This window comes from Rhagoletis pomonella, unplaced genomic scaffold (assembly GCF_013731165.1).
Source record: "Rhagoletis pomonella isolate Grant_MI unplaced genomic scaffold, Rhpom_1.0 Rhpom_scaffold_00001, whole genome shotgun sequence".
NCBI lineage: Eukaryota > Metazoa > Arthropoda > Insecta > Diptera > Tephritidae > Rhagoletis > Rhagoletis pomonella.
The window spans coordinates 47,715,548-47,735,410 of NW_023458555.1; the positions used below are offsets into that span (position 1 = coordinate 47,715,548).

Below are 19,863 nucleotides of genomic sequence, written 5' to 3' on the forward strand. Positions count from 1 at the left end.
TTTGGACCACGTCAACCGATTTCGATAATTCTTTTTGCATCGGAAAGGTAGTGTCTCAGAGGTGGTCCCATACTAATCTGGTTAAGATCCGATCAGTGGATCGTGAGATATATATATATATATTTTTTTTTATATATGAGAGTTGAAGTCGGTTTTTTTTTTGCTAAAAATTACTTGTTTCATATAAGTAGGTATTTAGTCTTAAAAATAGAGTATAACTTATAAATATTATTCATTAAGTATTTTTGGGCATAAACCAGCATTTACATTTCTCTATCGATTTCTCGCATGGGAATGCAACGACTCTACGGATAGAAATTCTTCATAAGTATTGAAGTATTTATCTGTTGTTCTTACGTAAATAATTAATTGGCATATGTCGGTAATATCAGTGCTTTCATCAAAACAAATAGAGAAATATTTACAGTTTAACACCCTCTCTTTGGTTTTTGATTGAATGAAAGCACTGATTTTCTCTGTATGTCGAGCTATTGTCCTGCGAGACAGGCAAATTTCATTGTACTTTTCAATCATTTTTTTCCCATCGTTCCCAAAACATTTAAGTACCTCCGTACTTAGATCTTTAAAAAAAATTCCGTCTTCAAAAGGCCTACATTGCTTAGCCAAAGCCATGGCTACTAAGAATGATGCTTTTAAATGAGATATCCTTTCATTATTTTTAGCTGATTCGACGGATGTCGTAGGTCCGCTTTCGTTATTTTGATAATATGAAAACATTTTCAGCTCATCGAGAAGTTGCTCGCGGTCATCACCTTCATATTTTTCATATTCCGGATGGAATGACAAATAATGTCGCCTTATATTAAAAGTACGATTCCAAGTAGTCGTATTACCACACAACAAGCATTGGGCATTATTAGCTTTTTTTAAAACCAAAAACTGTAATTGGCACTCATACTCAGACATTTTGGGCATTGTTACATATATAGGTCTGCGTCGCAGCGCTTATACGTATACAGAAACGACGCAGCGAATTTCACTTCAGTCTGCTTTCAGTTTTCATGAGAGTAACACCATGCTTCGCCGTTGAATATTTTTATTCGTAATTTTAGCGCGTTGTTGCCACCTATATATGTAACAATGCCCAAAATGGCTGCGTATGAGTGCCAATTATAGTTTTTGGTTTTAAGAAAAGCCAATAATGCCCAATGCTTGTTACGTGGTAATACGACTACTTGGAATCGTACTTTTAATATAAGGCAACATTATTTGTCATGGTAAAAAAGTCAAACTGCCGAACTGTGTAAACCAATTTAAAGTGTTTTGTAATGGGTTTTATGTATATATGTATGTACGATACGGCAATTTAATATATTTAGTATACTTTATTGAATACTGAGTTTTTTACAAAGTTTAGAAATTTTAAATTCGTGAATTTTGTTGTTGAATAAACTATCATTTTTTAAAACATTAGTTTAATGAAATTAAATTAAAAAAACTTTTCATGCGCGTACATATGTACTTATAAAAATTAATTTCATAATTCATTATTTGAAATTATTTCTTCATTATTTTTTTATTATATTTTATTATTTTCGTTTCATGTTCATAATACAAATTAAATATAAATTTGTAAGAGCGTTTTCTAACACGCGCAAAAAACGACGCACTTTTGTACAATATAGAAAAGTGGCAACTGTTACTCAGCGCGATTCACGAATACCATGACAAAATGGGACTGTATTGGTGTGCCCATCTATGTCATAGAGGCTTAAGGCTCTGTTATGCATACTTGGCATTGCATGCACTGCTATACCATTTTTACGTAGAAATCAAAAACCAACAGACTTTTACGTATGTAATGCTGTGCGTTGGGTAACCGCTTACACGCGAAGCTCATTTAACAGATTCCTTATGTGACAACTCTCAAGCAATGCCAAGTATGCATAACAGAGCCTTTAGTTGTTGTAAGACATAGAGTCTTAGTTGTTGTTGTAATGTGTGTTTTTGTTGTTGTTGTTTTGGCTATTGCCGTTGCTGTTGTTTGCAAGCATGTTGCTAGTTTTGTTATTAGCTGATGTTTGTGTGTATGTGGTGGTATTTTGCTGCTGTTGCTTTTGTTTTTGTACATTTGCGCTATGGCCGTTTCGTGCTTCTTAACTGATGGCGTCATATTGGCAAAGTCACGTTACGTACGCTGCGTTGTACTTGGTGCAATTGTAGCCAAGTAGTGAGTAAGGCGGGCGGCGTGCGGGTGTTTGGTTGTTATCTGTTTTTTATTTTCTGGTTTGTATGCGTTTGCACGTATTTTCTGTATTTTTTTATATGTATTTAGGAATTTTTCGACTGCAGTTTTCGTACATTAAAATTTATGTATGGTTTATGTATGCCTCATGATGACGTCGCATGCGTACTGTTGTTATTTTATTGACTTTAACGGCTTTCTAACACTGAATGAAACAAATTTTCTTCAATTCAATAAATTTGTTTTGCTTTAGTGATAGCCAATGACACCATTCATTTCTGAATTCCTTGTACTACCACAGCTATATTCTCATATGTGCCTGTCCATATTCAATTACCTTCAAATTTACATACATTTGATGTATCGGCTAAGTTATAGAATTAATGTGCCTTAGAATTGCTCAAGTGTAAAAATTTCAAAACAAGCGATAACATCATCGCTTTGGTATGCGAGCAATAAAATATTAAAATTATGACGAAAAAAAGGTAAAAAATCCAAACACAAAAACAAAGTGTATAGTGCGGAATAACAGAGCAAACTCATCCTCCAGCTTCAATTAGATAATAAAATGGATGAGTAATTAGGCGGAAAATAAGTACTTGTAATGCTGAAGATTGCGCTGACATTAATTGAAGGAAATTTTTTTTTAATTGAATGAGCAATAAATTATTTAAATAAGAATGCATCGCGGTAGAATGAAAAAAAATTATCCCGATACCCATAAAGAATGACGGAATACAAGATTACGCAATAATGAATCTAATATGGCTGACGAATGTATTAAACAAAATATAAAATTTGTATAATACCTGATATAAGGAAGTTTTTTTATTGGTTTAAAATGAATCCGGCGATAACATTTCTCAAGTGAAAATAAGCAAAGTCGAAACAAAACTATCAAAACTGTCAATTTCTTAATACCAATTTTTTTTTATAGGAAACGTGACTTAATTGTGTTAAATTATAAAAATGTGTTATTTACAAAATAATTGGTAAAGAAGTTGTAAAAAACGGCGATTTATGTGAAAGCTTTAGTTAACTTCAGTGTACTTAAAGGTTCTGATACGTTGTTTACTTTTATTTGAGCATTTTCCGATTCGGCGAAACCAAAGTAGCAGTTTGCGGAATACGTCAACTTTCTTCGCGAAATAGTGGATACCCATCAGTACTTGCGCTTACTTACTCACTTACTTTCATTGTAATAGCCACACTTCTGTTAACGCAGCCCTCAAAAACGTGACAAGTGTACTAATGCCTTAGATTTTTTTTAAAGTTGGCTTTAAACACGAATGGCGAAATGAAGGAAGGCTTTTCTCCCCTGAACTGATGTTGGAGACATCTTTTCCATTTCTCTATCACACCGGTCTTATCCAGTGGAAGTGTTGGCTAGTCAGGAAGGAGTATGGAACTTCGCTACAGAGACGAAGCAAGTCTTCATTCCCTATAACAGTCAGGCAAGTTAGATTAGGTTAGAGGGCCGCTTCCGTGGGAGTCTATGTAAGTGTCGTGGATTTAATCTGTCCATCGTGGTGCCCTTAAGAGGGCATGATTACCTATTAAGCTATGATCAGTTCAAGCCCCCACCAATAGCGACAGGTGCAACCTGCTTACTTTTCAAAGCACTCTGGACCGCATCCGTTCAACACGTGGCCTTACATTCAGGGGTCTTTGTGCATGCTGAGCTATCAAAATGCCCATCTGTAAAGGAGTACACCACACAGGGTCAGGGGAGTACCCAGGCTTTCTCTAACCAGGATCACTTCCTCAAGGGCTCCTGGTCTAGCTAATCAGCCATACAGTTGACAGCGATATCGCTGTGACTCGGAACCCAGATGAGCATATGCTGTATATGTGGTAATGCGATGTAGTCGACAAGCAGCCAAAAAATTCTTCGCCGTTCTCGAACGAACCATAATGGAATAGATATTTACTTCCTTGCAAGGTGTTATGCTAGAGAAGAACCAATCGGAAGTCTCCTGTTTTGCAGCTACCTCAGCTTGGAAAACGCTACAGTTATCCGGTAGCCTAAATTTCAGGTTGATGTAGAGTTCTACGTAGAAGACAGCACCATCTTCCTACGCATTCAGCTTCGATCCATCCATAAATACATTTGCAGGACCAGATCCTAGATATTGCATCCCTTCCAGCCCCCTTTGGGTGGAATGTGGGCGGCGAAAAATCTCTTCGGATCCAAAATCTGGGTGCAATAGTCAGTGGAACTGTCTGTAGTTAGCGAACTGTCGCTTTACTGATGAGCGATGCCGCATATTTAAAGTGGAAGTATTGCTGTGAGGAAGGCTACAGAGCTAGCCTTCACATACAGAGAAAGCAGTTCCACCGTCGACATCTACGTAGATATTTAAGTACCACAGAACCACAAAAAAATCGACGAAAGGTTTTTTTGAACAGGCCAGGTGTTCAATATGTTTTGGGGTCGCTGAATACGAATCTGAAGTGCATTTTGCTCCATCACGTCATGATTTGCCCTAAAATAAAATCCAGGCGGACTTTATGTGATAGGAAATATTTTATATATATTGACTTATTTAATTAAGTCTTGGTAGTCGAAGGTTTATGGGGTCGCTGATTACGAATATGAAGTGAGATTTTCAAAATCCAAGAGGAGAAGTTATTAAAAATGTAATCCAAAATAAAACACTAAATATCTACAAAAGACCTGATCTCAGGGTTATCCTACGAAACAAAAAACGCCGTAAAAATGGGAGTTATGGTGAGTGGCGTGTGTGGGAAATGCAAAGGGATGTGACACATTCCAACACTATATCCTGCTGTATCAAGAACACGTTGAAAACATTCTTTTGACCTATAATTTATAAAGTTGAGGACGTGCCAGTCCTAAGTCTCAAGCTCTCCTTAGATGCACCAACAACATTAACATACTAAATCATGCTTGCATTGTATTTACTTAAAACGTTATTTACATTAGTTATTGATAGAGCCAATCTATATATCTATGGCACATACGCAGCCAGATTAACTTAAATCCACTAATAGGTTTGCACCTATAGTTCCCAGGACAAACAAATGAAATCTCTAAAAGATTTTAATGCATTTCTTATTAAAGTAGGCACAAACTGTGATTAGCCAATAATTCAACCTCCAATTTGAAAATCTGAGAAATCCCCGCCCATTGTAAAGCCAACAATTGATACAGTCTGATAGATTTAAAAGGTCATAAATGTGCTAACATCTATTTTCAGTTTTATATTTATGCATTTCACAGGCATAGTAATATTAATTACTTAATTAATAGAAGATGATAACGTTCATAAAAATAGTCATAAATTTTAATTACATAAGACTTAAGCTGCGAACTTGCGGCTGATTTTTAATATATGTGCCTTAGGTTGCATCACCAAAAAAATTGCGGGTTTTCTGCCGGATTTGTAAAATTTATTATATGTTAAGACTGCAGGTATAATATTTCATACATATTTACATGACGGTACAACACTCTCTATACAAAAAAAAATGGTACTGTTTTTACATTGGAAATATAAAATCTATAATTCTTAAGACTTCCGACAAAATATTTCGAAAAATACTAAGATTAACGTTAGCTAGACCGGTTTGAAAATACCTAAAATAAAAAAAATTATTATTTTTTGTCTAATTCTGGTGAAACAAATTTGAAACATGTTTATGCAGACCTCTTAAGCTTAAACTGTTCTATCGCCTAAAGTGATTTTTTGGGTAAAATTTTTCTTAAAGCTAGTGTTAGTTATAAAAATCGATCGAATTTCGAAGATTTCGAAATATTTTGGCGGAAGCCTTAAAATGTAATAGATTCAATATTTCCAATGCAAATATTACCAGCACCATTTTTTTTTTGCTAGAAGAGTGTTGCACCTTAATGTAAATAAATAAGTTCTCTATTGCTTATCCTATGCTGCGCGAAAGCAAAACATCTTTCGTATTTTTTCAGGTAGAAAATTGAAAAGCATTTATTTATATAAGCACATGCATGTGCATAAGTATGTGTGAGTTCATGTATACATACATACATGCATATGTATATTGCCATTGCCATAGCCGCCATTCGATGCAAATGCAACCTAAATTTATCAAGCGTAAAGAACTTACTTATCGCCAATAAATGTGCATTTGAATTTATTCATTTTGTAAAAGCAGCGCTGCTGCAGCGACAATTAAATGCAACGCCAAGCGACACGCAACGGCATTGCACATCATTGAACTCTTGCACACTCACCGCGCATACAATACAACATAACGAACGCCAAAGCGTCAGCGTTAGCGCCATTCCAGCTAAGGCAGCTATGTAGATATGTTGGTAGTTCGATGCCAGGTGAATATAAATCCGCTTGTTGTTGCTTTGCCTGTTGGAGGTGTCGCTGTCGCTGGGGTACCGGCGGCAAGATGACGACATTAAGCGCGTGCGCTTGCACTGACACACTTGCACACATATGAAAATACACATACACGCATACTTAAAAAAAAAAAAAAAAAGAACAAAAAACAAAAAACTATGAGCCTCGCAAGGTCGCCTCCACCGGGGCGAAAGACGAACGGGGGTGAAAAGGCAGGAGCTGGTGATGTATTGGCAACCGAGAGTGGGGACGTCATAAATCCGTTTGGAAAGCGCCCCAGACTGGCGAGCTCGCCTACAGGACCCTGGTCATCATCTCCAGGCGCGCGTATGGCCCAAACAGAAGATCAACCGACCGCGTGGGTTACTCTGGGAGTTAAAATACGGGAGTTGGTGGAAATGCTGGAAGACGGCAAAAGAAGGTCCATTCACCAACCTATGCGGGATATCATTGCCGAGCTGGCCATACTGTATGGCAAAACAGGGAATGCGCTACCGCGAAACGTGTTGAGTGCCGCTTGCCAAACAACGCCTCAAAAAATCCCTGGGAGCGGTAAACCGAGTAAAACTGGAAAGCAGCCAAGCACTGCGATAGAACGCCAGGAAAAAGCAATGACGCCAGCGAACGTAAGTGAAGAGAAAAACCGATCAGATGGGGCGAATGATGGCAAAGAACCCCAATGGAAGACAGTAGAAGGAAAGAAAAGGTCGAAGCCGAAGCCCAAGTTGCCAAAGCCGGATGCTATAGTAATAAAAAGTCGTGACGGAAGTTCATATGCAGAAATACTGCGAGGTTTAAAAAACGATCCACAACTAAAACATCTGGAAGACGTGGTAACCAAAGTACGCAAAACCGGCAATGGGGACCTACTCCTACAATTGGCCAAACCCACGGATTCGCACACAGTGGAGGTTCAACAAGCTGTCAAGGAAACGCTGGGAGAGAAAGCGACGGTAGAGACCCTGACCGAAAAAACCGCGGTAGAAGTCAAGGACTTAGACGAGCTAATAAGCAAACAAGAGCTCTGTTCTGCCTTAGAAAGTGAGGTCGATGGCAGCAAAATTTCTGTAGAAGCAGTCAAGTCATTAAGAAGCGCGTACAGCGGTACGAAGACAGCAACCCTGCTGCTGCCAGCCGCCATGGCGAGCAAATTGATCGCAGTGGGCAAAGTTCGGGTAGAGTGGGTAATCTATCGAATAAGACTAAAAATGCACCCGACGCAATGTTTCAAATGTTTAGAGTTTGGCCACCTGGCAAGAAACTGTAAAAGCAGTCACGATTCGAAAGGGGCGTGCTTCAATTGCGGTGATATAGGCCATAAAGCCAACGTATGTAAGAAGGAGAAACGGTGCGTAATCTGCTCCAGAAACAAAAAGCCAGACGTAAAGCACAGGACAGGCGGAAAAGACTGCCCGTACTATATAGAGGCGATACAAAAATCCCGGACACCATGAAGGTCGTGCAGCTTAACCTGAACCACTGCAAAGCTGCACAGGAGCTAGTGGAGCAGACGGTGATTGACCACAATGTTGACATAGCGATACTAAGTGAACCATACAAGGTGGGGGATAGTCAGCTATGGGCCCAGGACGATGCCGGTCGAGCAGCGGTGTGGAGCTGCGCCATAACGCCCCTTCATATGGAACAACTCAAGGCAGACGTAGGTTTTGTATGTGTTCGAGTCTCTGGATTAGTTGTATATAGCTGCTACATACCGCCTAGTTTTACCCTCGATGAATTCGAAGCCGTCATGGATAAGCTTACCTTTGATGCCCGGACTAGAGCACCCGTATTAATAGCCGGCGACTTCAATGCTTGGGCCTTGCAATGGGGAAGCCGACGAACTAACGTCAGAGGAAGAGCTCTTCTTGCAGCACTATCGTCTCTGGATGGGGCATTATGCAACTCGGGTACCAAATTTACATTCAGCAAGGATGGGGTGGGGTCCATTATTGACCTCACATTTATCAGCAACAGGCTGTTTCGACACACGTCTTGGGAGGTTAGCGACGAGTACACTCATAGCGACCACATGGCTATCACTTTCTCGATACAAGAGGAGAGAGAGAGCAGAAAAGTCAGTGCAAGAGCAAAAACAGGTTGGAAGGTCAACTCTCTAGACGAAGAGGCGCTAGTAGCCATGATGTCTGGAATTTCGTTACCCTACGGAGCTAGTAACATGACGAACTACCTCATGGCCAAAATCACTCAAGCGTGCGACGCTTCGATGAAGAAAAAATACCCGACCAGCCGACGTGCACCAGTTTATTGGTGGAATGAGCAAATAGCGGACTTGCGACTGCAATGCAACAGAGCGAGAAGAAACTACCAGCGTTCCAGAAGGTCTGAAAGCTTTACCGGCGAACATGCTATATACAGAGCTAAACGCAAGGAGCTTAAACAAGCCATTAAGTTCAGCAAGCGAAAGTGCTTTACTAGCTTGTGTGAAAGCGTCCAAAATGACCCCTGGGGCTTAGCATATAAAGTTGTGACGAAAAGGCTGAAGGCATCGGTTCGACCACAGGTATTATGCCTAAATAAGCTGGAGACGATAATAAAGGCGTTATTCCCAATGCAACCAAGTTTTGTGAGAGAAATCTTTCCTGCTACGATGTTCGAGTTTCCCATGGTGAGCACGGAAGAAGTACTTCTTGCGGCCAAGCGATTTAAAGATAAAAAATCACCGGGGCCGGATGCAATTCCAAATCGTGTCCTCAAGCTTGCTGTAGCTGCGAACCCTAAAGTGTTCGTCGATAGTTTCAACGAATGCTTCAAAGAAGGAGTATTTCCTGATGCATGGAAGCGCCAGCGGCTAGTTCTATTGCCGAAAACTGGGAAGCCACCAGAAGATCCCTCAGCATATCGTCCTATATGCATGTTGGATACGACGGGCAAGTTGTTCGAACGCATAATCAGCGATAGACTGCTAGAAGCAATCGAGGAAAAGGGAGGCCTCTCAGAGACACAGTTCGGCTTCAGAAAGGGGCGGTCAACGGTAGATGCAGCCAGTTTAGTAAAGCAGTTGGCTGAAGATGCAATCAGTGGCGAAAGGTGGAAGGGAGGAGCAAAGGAGTACTGCTTGCTTGTCACCCTCGATGTAAAAAATGCGTTCATTAGAGCAAGTTGGAGACACATAAACGCTGCTCTACGCAGATTCGAGGTACCCGCATACCTTCGCAAGATTGTAGACAACTACCTAGCAAATAGAGTGCTACTGTACAACACGGAGAACGGTGTCAAAGAACATAAAGTCTCGGCTGGAGTACCACAGGGTTCGGTTCTGGGTCCAATACTCTGGAATATCATGTACGATGGTGTACTCCGACTATCCTTGCCAGAACGAGTGAAAATGGTCGGATTTGCTGACGACATAGCGCTAGTGGTGGTAGCGAAGCACCTAGAAGAAATAATTACCGCAGCAAATAGTTCAATCGTCCAGATCCAAGCATGGCTGGCCGAAACAGGACTGGAACTTGCGCACCAAAAAACCGAGACAGTTCTAGTAAGCAGTAGGAAAGTCAGAGAAGTGGCGACTATAAAGGTTGGTCAACAAGAAATTACGTCAAAGGCGGCCCTAAAATACCTAGGCATAATGTTTGATGCGAGGCTTACCTTCAAGACGCACATTGATTATGCTGTCGAAGGTGGCAGGGGCACTAACAAGGGTTATGCTGAACGTAGGAGGCCCGAAACAACAGCGTAGGCAGCTATACGCAAGCGTCGTGCGCAGTGTCCTGCTCTATGGTGCACAAGTCTGGTATGAAGCGTTCAGCAAGACGTCATATGTACGAGAAGCAAGGTCTTTGAACAGATTTTGCGCTATCAAAGTATGCAGTGCATTCCGAACTACGTCCGAAGAAGCAGCGCTAGTGGTGGCAGGACTCTGCCCCATTGACATTCTAGTGGAAGTGACAGGCCCCAGGCCTATAAACCGAACGAGACGCGAAGAGGTGACACAGAGGTGCTTGCAGCAATGGCAAACGAGGTGGGACCGCGCAGCCAGCGGTCGTTGGACGCACCGCCTCATACCCTCGATATCAAGGTGGGTAAGTAGGGAACATGGGGAAGTGGACTTCCATTTGACCCAAATATTGACAGGGCATGGGTGCTTTAAATCATATTTATACCGATTTAAGCACGAAGACGATCCCTTCTGCACCTTCTGTGCAAAGGGTATTATTGAAGACGCTGAACACTGAGGTTTGCAATCGAAAGGGATGACTCGAGCAGGAAGGTGGGGAGGCCACTTACGGTTCATAACCTTGTGGATACTATGCTTGAGTCAGAAGATAACTGGTCCGTTGTTTGCAATTTGGCAAGCACAATTTCATCTAAATTGCGTCGAGCGGAACAACTCCGCAGAATTTCATAGATTGGCAATAGGCCGCTCCCCCTCCGCGAAGTAATACCTTACGGTAGTTCCACGGTGGGAGGGAAACGGAGCAGGGGTGGGTTTTTAGTGCGGTGAGCTGAAAGGCAAGTCCCACACTTTTCGGCTTTCAATGTTTTGTGCCACCTCTACAAAAAAAAAAAAAAAAAAAAAAAAAAAAAAACACGCATGCACACATGCACATTTGTGCTCATTCGCCTACTCACCCACTGGCTGGTCGGTTGGTCGGCTGGCTGGCTACTGGTTGCTGACTGATTGTTGACCTAAAAAGCGGCATTAGTGCATTTCTTCTTGTATTTGCGCAGCTCAGCGATTGTGAGTGCGTGAGTATGTGTGCGATATGTGAGTGAGCGCAAAAACATTTGCCGGTACGCCAAGCGGGCGGAAGTGACAGTTGCAAAGTTGACGCCAACAATTGCCGCTGCCATTTGACAGGCAACCAACGAGAAGCGGTGCCGGCTGACAAGCGCGTCAGTTACCGCTGTTTCGCCGGTGTTGTATTGTTCGTGCATATTTTACATACGTACGTACATACGTATTTGACTTATCTACTATGTACATGTGTTTTTTATTACATGTAGACAATATGCAATAAACTATTCACTTTTTTTATTGCTGCTGCACTATAATCCGTATTCGGCTAAGTTAATTTGTTTTCTAATTTTGTGAGTGACACTTAAATGCGGGGCGTGCTGATGTTTAGCTTACATAGCGGGCATTATCGATTCGCAAACGTCAAGCTGTAAAGTTCTACTTATATTGTGCCTTGATTGGTCTTTGTATTTTGCAAAGTTTATTGTGCTAATTTTGAGTAAAAGTTGCTATAAAAAGTGCCTACGAGCATCTTAGTGTGATAATAACCGAAGCTAAGTGAAAGTTTTGTGATTTTTGTGGTTTTTATTAAATTTAATTAAATTTCACTAGCTTACATCTAATCTTGCCGAGTCATTTGTTGTTATCATTGTTGTTGTTATTCCTTTGTAGTTAACTGAGATCGTTTCTATTTTTGCTCTTTTTGTTTACTTCGTTTAGTATTTCTTGTCACAGCTGCTTGCGCTACGTTTATTAAGTGTCACAATACAGTGATACTCAAACTGTTCGCTACATATATTTTTAAGCTAAATACATCAGCTCCTAAATTGTTCTGTGTGTTGTGTTAAACTTATTTTGCTTGTCTTTTTATTAACATAAGTGTTATTAAATCTTTCAATATGAAGTGTGATCTTGATAACTGCCAAATTAAAAGCGAATCTGAACGCTACTTATCGTGCTGGCTCTGTGATGGTATTTGCCATCTAAAATGTGCTGGCTTGACAGGAAGAATTCTGGACGCTATTAGTGATGGCAAAGGTCTTCGCTGGTCTTGCTTAAAGTGCAGGTCAACCGAAGTTGATCTCTTTAAGTTGTTTAGGCAAACCAGAAATGGGTTTTCTGAGGTAGGGAGAGAGTTGTCGGTACTGACCGAAAAATTTAAACATTATGAAAATGTATTTAAATCTTTTAAATGCTTAGATACCGTACAATCTATGAAGGACATTCATGTGTCAAAACGTAAGCGTCTTCATAGTCCGCCTAATGAAAGGACCGTTCCACGTCAGAACAATCTTCCGAATGACTTAATTAATCTTTCTTCTCCATGTCCACAGACAACGGAGTTATCTTCCTCAAAAGAACATATATCAAAGTCTGCTTCTAATAATAACGACCCTGCAGTATCTTCCCCGTCCAACGTTGAAGTTGTGGCACCGCCATCTAATCTTCCAACGCTTACTCTACCCTCAATTAGTAACTCAGTTACTCAACCCCGTCCGCCGGTAATCGAGTCTGATACTAGGAGACTGGTTGTGGTTCCCCCAAAGAAGTCTATATTTGTATCTAGATTTTCGAGGGATACTTCCGAGGACGATATAAAGTTTTACATCTCGTCCAAAGTTAAAACTGTCAACTTAAGTATCAGAAAATTTAATTTTAAATATGAAAGAAATATTTCTTCATTTAAAATAGACGTAAATTTAGAAAATTTTGACATGCTGCTTAGTAGTTCTTTTTGGCACTCCGGAGCTTTCGTTCGGGAATTTGAGTATAGGCCCAACAAAAATAATAATTTAGCAAATATTCCCCGTCAGAATACAGAACCTAAAAACTGATTACTAAATCTGCTTTAAGTATTTATTATCAAAACGTAAGAGGCATAAATACTAAATTAACGAATTTATATCTTAATGGCCTTGAATGCAATTATAATATAATTTCTTTGACTGAAACTTGGCTCAAACCTCACACTTTTAATTCAGAGATTCTTTCAAATAATTACCATATCTACAGAAAAGATCGGGAGGACAGAGTCGGCGGTGGCGTACTCTTTGCCGTAGACTCTTCAATACCATCTGAAGAAGTTAGTCTTCCACACATCGAATCTGCAGAATTCAAATGCATTCGTGTTCAGGTTGGAAGGGGGTTTACTTACTTAGATCTATGCTATATTCCTCCCCGATCTGACTTATCAGTGTATTCACAACATGTATCTTTACTGAAATCAATTAATTCAATTAAACCCTCTGATTCATTGATTGTGTTGGGTGACTTTAATTTACCAAATGTATCATGGAACATCATTGACAATGATATTGTACCTTTCTCGTCTAGCGCGTGCAACAACGTATTTTTAGAGGAGATGGCTGAACTCTGCCTGAATCAAGTTAATGTACTTCGCAATAAGTTTGGCAAAGTATTAGATCTTGTTTATGTTGATGATGCATCTAAGTCGGCTGTAAATAAATGTGACCCACTAGTTTTGCCCGAAGATGTCTACCACCCTGCTATTGAGATATCTTACGAAATTATAAACGATGGTCAAAATTGCGATGTCCAAACATACGAACCAAATATTCGCTTTGATTTTTCGAAAGCCAACTTTAAAAAACTGAATAAAGAATTGTCTAAATTGTCGTGGCCTATATACAAAGAAAAAGTTGAGCAAAGCGTTGCACATTTGAATTGTACTGTACATAGATTATTTGAAAAGTATGTACCTAAACGCATGTGTGTTCCTGAAGAACAAACACAGTTATGGTTCACTAAAGAACTGGCGTGCTGTTTTGGACTCGGCCAAAATCGCTTAGGCGGTTACAGTGCCAAATAAGAAGAAGAAGAAGAAATCATTTTATGATTTCGTAAACTCCAAGCGAAATGTACGGGGGTTTCCTTCCGCCATGAAGTATCAAAATACCGTCTCTGGTGATAATCAAACAATTTCTAACATGTTCGCTCAGTTTTTTAAATCCAATTATTCCACTAACTCCCAAGCATACTTTGACTATCCTTTTAAACTAAGTCCAATTAACTCAATACATAACCCTATAATATCTCCCGATGATGTTTTAGTTTAGTTTATAAAAGCGGTAGCAGGTCTTCAGTGGAGAACTACCGGGGCATAGCTAAGCTTGCTGCTATTCCTAAATTATTTGAAGCAATTATAACAAATCGGTTGACGCATTCTATCACTCAAGCATTTCATACAGTCAACATGGATTTTGCAAGGGCAATCAACTTCTACAAATTTACTTGAATTAACATCCTATATCTCAAAAGCATTTAGTGAGAGCAAACTGTTGATGTTATATATACTGATTTCAGTAAAGCATTTGACAAAGTGTGCCACTCGTTGCTCATCTATAAACTTGATCTTCTTGGTCTTCCACCTAATTTTCTACGTTGGATCTCTTCATACCTCTATGATAGATCACAAAGGGTATTGTTTAAAAATACTATCTCTGCCGTCATTGATGTTACTTCAGGAGTCCCTCAGGGTAGCCACCTAGGCCCGATTCTGTTCTTGCTTTTTATAAACGATATTTCTACAGATATAAAATTCTCCAAAATTTTAATGTATGCAGATGATGTAAAACTTTATAAATCGTACGTTTCAATTGAAGAAAGGTCTTTGCTACAATCAGACTTAAACAGCATGGCTTACTGGTGTAAAGTAAATCCTATGCTTCTAAATCTTAAGAAATGTAAAGTAATGTGCTTCTCGCGAAGAGCTGTTCTGCCAGTTTCTTATATAATAGGTAACCATAACCTGGAATAGGTATACAATTTTGTGGACCTTGGTATCACAATGGATCCTAAGCTTAATTTTAATCTTCACATTAATGTGACAGTCAACAAGGCTAAAGGTGTACTTGCATTTGTGAAACGATGGTCAAAAGAATTTAGTGACCCTTCCCAGCAAAAACTCGGTAATCGCTTTTAGTGGTAACGTGTTCTAGAAGGCATAGCGTTATAATGCCTTCGAATTTTTCCGCTTCTTTTAGGCATTGCCGGTAATGCAAAGTAGAATGTCCAACAATATTTTATTTATTTCGCTTCTTTGTTTGATTTCGGGGAATGCAAAGTAGAATGTCCTATAATATTTCTTTTTTAATTCGTTTCTTTGCTTCATTTCCGGAAATGCAAAGTAGAATGCCCTACAATATTTTATTTGTCTCGCTTCTTTGCTTCATTTCAGGGAATGCAAAGTAGAATGTCCTACAATATTTTTTTTATTTCGCTTCTTTGCTTCATTTCGGAGAATGCAAAGTAGAATGCTGCATCGTAGTCAGCTGAAAAATAGAATGAATACCCAAAAGTTATTTTTCTACCGTTACTTTCTGTGGAAATTTGTCTCGCATAAAAATCATGTTTTGCTTTGTTCAATTTGCAGCGAAGCTGAAGTCAGTCAATGAAGTGAAGTACAAGAGTGAGGAAGTACACTTTTAAGCTTAGTTAAATATGTATGTATGTACATACCGATTTTTAAGAAAATCTAAATACCTAAATAAATACATATGTATGTATAAAAGCTGATTTATAAAAATTTTAATTAATTTTAATCTTTTAAGACATTTTCTGATTTCAATTTAATATAAATAATTATGTACTTATCTAGGCATTCTACATTAGTTTCTCTGTAAGGCATTCTTTGTTCGCTTCTCTGGATTCTGTTTATCCATGCGTTCTCCCTTCGTTTGAAGGTAATGCTGCGGGTAAGGGCTTACCTCCAATGACATGCCCATGTTAAAATAAGGCCTTCTTGAAGCGAAAGGGTAAGCGATTCCCATCGCCTAGCTCGTTTCCACTTTCGTTTCTGTGGTAATCGTGTTTTTTGCTGGGTTATATCACTAAAACCCTGTTTACAACATTAGTTAGGCCGATTCTGGAATAAGGCGCGGTGGTTTGGAATCCAAGGTATCAAATTTACTCAGACAAGATAGAATCAATTCAAAAACAATTCCTGCTTTTTGCTTTAAGAAATTTCCGATGGGATTCTCAATATATTCTTCCACCTTATACGAGTCGCTTAGAACTTATTAACCTTCCTACACTTGCCAGTCGCAGGGAAATGCTTGGTATAATTTTTATGGTTAAATTACTGACAGGCTCAGTTTCAAGTCCGTCTCTTCTGGATGTAAGCTTTAATGTTCCCTCACGCGTATCAAGACACTTTTGTCCCATATTTCTGAAAGCTTGTAAAACCAATTTTGAATTGCATGACCCACTCCGTTGCTTATGCCAGGATTTTGACTCTCATTCCAGCACGTTTGATATATCAGATCCGCTTTTCAGCATTAAGAAAGCGATACTCTCCTCTCTCAATAAGTGAATTATTGACATAAATACATAAAATCAGCTGATGAATTTAGTTCTGTAGCTGAACAGTTTTAGATCTCGACACTTAACAAACTCCTGCCTATCGTTACTCGGCACAAAAATTTAAAATATTGGTTCCGTACGTCATGCGGACTGCGCCCCTCGTGCGGATGGGCGGGAATGGAGGGTAAAAACCGTTGGGATATTATTATTATTATTATCCTTTGTTTTTGCGATTGTTGTTGCGTATCTTAACTGTGGAGTAAATTATTGCTCTAAAATACAAAACAAAAAAATGTTTATTTGCCAATCGAATAGCGGGTAATATGCAGCAGTGGCACCGTTAAGAATGCACCGAAATCTCATTTGCAATTCAATGGATTTTCATGTTTTACTGACTCCAATTTTTATTTGTCACGTTTTGTCTGGAAGATATATATTATGTAGATATAATACAGAAGACAATTTCGTAGTTTAATTTGTGTTGAATATGAAATTATTAGCAACAAATGGTTAATGCGAAAAAAAACTAATATTTTTTAATATCTGTGATAACTCAAAGTCTATACATATGTAAATATATTTATTACCTGTGGTTTTGGAAAGATAGAAAATTTAATATGCCAGTTGAATGTGCTAAGAGATGTGGGTTATACATATACATAACGATTACATTCCGGTTCCCGAATAAATATCTAATATTATATATATATGTTTGTGCACTTATACAAATAAAAAACTATTTCTTTGAAGAATGAGTTCGCATCAACTATTTTTGGAATTGTAAGTGTTATTCTGAAGAATAACACTTTTTGCATATTACATTTTTCTAAAATACTAGCAAATAACCGAAATTTTAACTAACGCACCAATTCAAAAAAAATAAAAATGATTTTAAGTGCTTTATAAATCGAAAGCTTTTATGAAAATTTAATGGCCTTATTCAAAGAAAATAAAGTAATATTTTGCAAAGCTACTTTATGTTTTATGAATAAGGCTATAACTGTATAAAGTTAATTAAATCTAAGCATTTTATTTTTACTGAATGAGGCCATATTTGATAACAACATGCGAAAAAAAATAAATATAAATTCGAAACACATGAAGAAATCAGTATAGGCCAAATATAGTAAAAATGCACGTTTTTTTCTCTGACGTCAGGATTTTTTAAAAGGACTTTTTAGTTTAAAAGATATGAATAATTCAAAAAATTATTAAAAATTGCTGTACAAAGTAGAATTATTTTTAAGGTACCAAATGAAAGAGAAAGTTCTGTAAAAATTAAAAAAAAAAAAAATGTTTTGATTCACAAAGATGAATAGGTATTGAAAATGCTTTTTATTTTTTCTTTTTAAGCTAATGAAGTTAGAAGGACGAAATTCGAGTACATGGTCGAGTTTTTATTATTCTTTCAAAAATAAGTATTGCAAAATTTCAAGGATATTCAATGATAGAATTTTAAAAGTTAATTCTCAAAACCTACTCGTCCTTATGCCTGAAAAGTGTATCAGGCCGTAGTCCTACAGGATTTTCGCTTTTAACCCATAATCTGTTTATACATTGCATTGAATTTTTAAAAAATTTTTTTAAATAATCATATTTTTAACCGAATTTACAAAAAAGGAGAAGGTAATTAATAGGTCGGAATATCATCTTTATATTTTTTTTCATTTTATTTATTTTTTGCATGTTTGTTACCGCATAACTTTGGACCACATTAACCGATTTCTATAATTCTTTTTTTTAAGAAATATGTTATCTCACAGTTGGCCCCATAGTAATCTAAAATTTTTATATGAGAATTGAAGTCGGTTTTGTTTTTTGCTTAAAAATTACTTGTTAAACTTTCAAAGTCGTTTTGAAAAACACTCTGATGTTAGAGAAAAACACTTAGAACCCAATTGCACTATATTTTGCCCGTAGTTTCGTGGTTGTTTGTGTGTAAATTAGCTTCCTTAAACAAAATTTTCTAATATTCGGATTTTGAATACGTAGCAACCTTTTAAACATTTTGTCTAGCAAAGCTTACTCAAACATTTTTCATTTCACACCAATCATGTAGTATTTCATTTAGTTCTAATATTTTAAGTTTTTGCTATTTAGTAAGGTGACAGCTCATTTGAAAATATTTCTAAATAAAAGATTTCTCAAATACCTTTCGTTCGACACCCATATTGTAATATTTTTTTTTATCTTATCAATTAATATAATTTACATTTTTCAAACAGCTGGCAACCCTGCTCAAAAATATTTTTGGCTGCAAGCTGTCTCAAATTTTTTTTCGCTTGATACCCATATCTTAATATTTGATTTATCTTATGATTGAATAAATTTAGAATTTTCAAACAGATGGCACCCTCCTTGAAAACATTCTTGGCTGTAAGCCTTCTTAAATCTCTTTTTTTACGCCGGATGTTATCAACTTAATTAAACTAAAATTTTCCAACTGTTAGCAACTTTCAAATTTTTTTTTAAGTATCCGGCCACAAAATTATTGAAATCGGTCCAGTAGTTTTCGATTTTTGCCAGCCGAGTAAACGTACTTTAAACTTTCATACGCGATGTGCGAATGAAAAAACGGCAACAGTTTTGTTTATATAAAATAGATAAAACTGTCAATTACATACCATTAATAATGTCGCAAGTTTACTTTAATACACAAATATACGTACGTAGATAGTTTTAAAAATGTACGCATAAGTAGAAGATGCTTACCTGAAAAGAAAAATAATGAAAAAGTAATTAGAAATTAATTTAACAAAATTTTTTAATTTTAACATGTAATAATTTTTCATTAGAGTACCTGAAAGAAATATTGGTTGCAGAAAACGTTCCTAGAGGAAGAGATATTTTAAACAGCTTTCAAACCGGAGGCAGTTTCAATTTATCGCATACAAAATTTATATGTTATCCTGTCAATTATCACCTGCCAGTAGGCAGCGGTTAAATTTTGTGAAAGGTGCATCTTTACTTTGTATTTAACAGCAAATGAAAAAATTCGTTATTTGACAACATACAGGGTGTCCCAGAAGTAACGTGCCAAACTTTAGGGCAAGGTAGGTGGGGGGGTGAGCTCACTGATAAACAAAAAATTTTCAGGTACCGTTTTTGAAATATTTACATTTTTTCGAATTTAAAAAAAATCGTGCCTTTTCATGTGTTTTCTTTAACTGCAACTACAAACCGGGCAATACTTAGTAAATTTTTTATGTAAAATACTTCCAGATAGTTGCCTCTCCATACTCAAATGCAATGTAGTTAAAATAAATTAAGGAACCATCATAAAA

The 19,863-nt window shown here is 37.7% G+C and overlaps 2 protein-coding genes across 2 annotated transcripts in view; one reads left to right on the forward strand and one right to left on the reverse strand.

The window, feature by feature from the left end:
- The window catches only part of LOC118747503, a 19,390-nt gene extending 12,880 nt beyond the window's left edge, over nt 1–6,510 (forward strand). The window contains exon 3 of the mRNA XM_036481586.1: nt 6,359–6,510. Coding sequence (XP_036337479.1) covers nt 6,359–6,510 — 152 coding nt within the window. The remainder of the gene's footprint in view (nt 1–6,358) is intronic.
- LOC118745224 (beta-galactosidase) overlaps nt 1–19,863 on the reverse strand; it is a 347,980-nt gene that overhangs the window by 300,355 nt on the left and 27,762 nt on the right. The gene's annotated exons all lie outside the window — the stretch shown is intronic.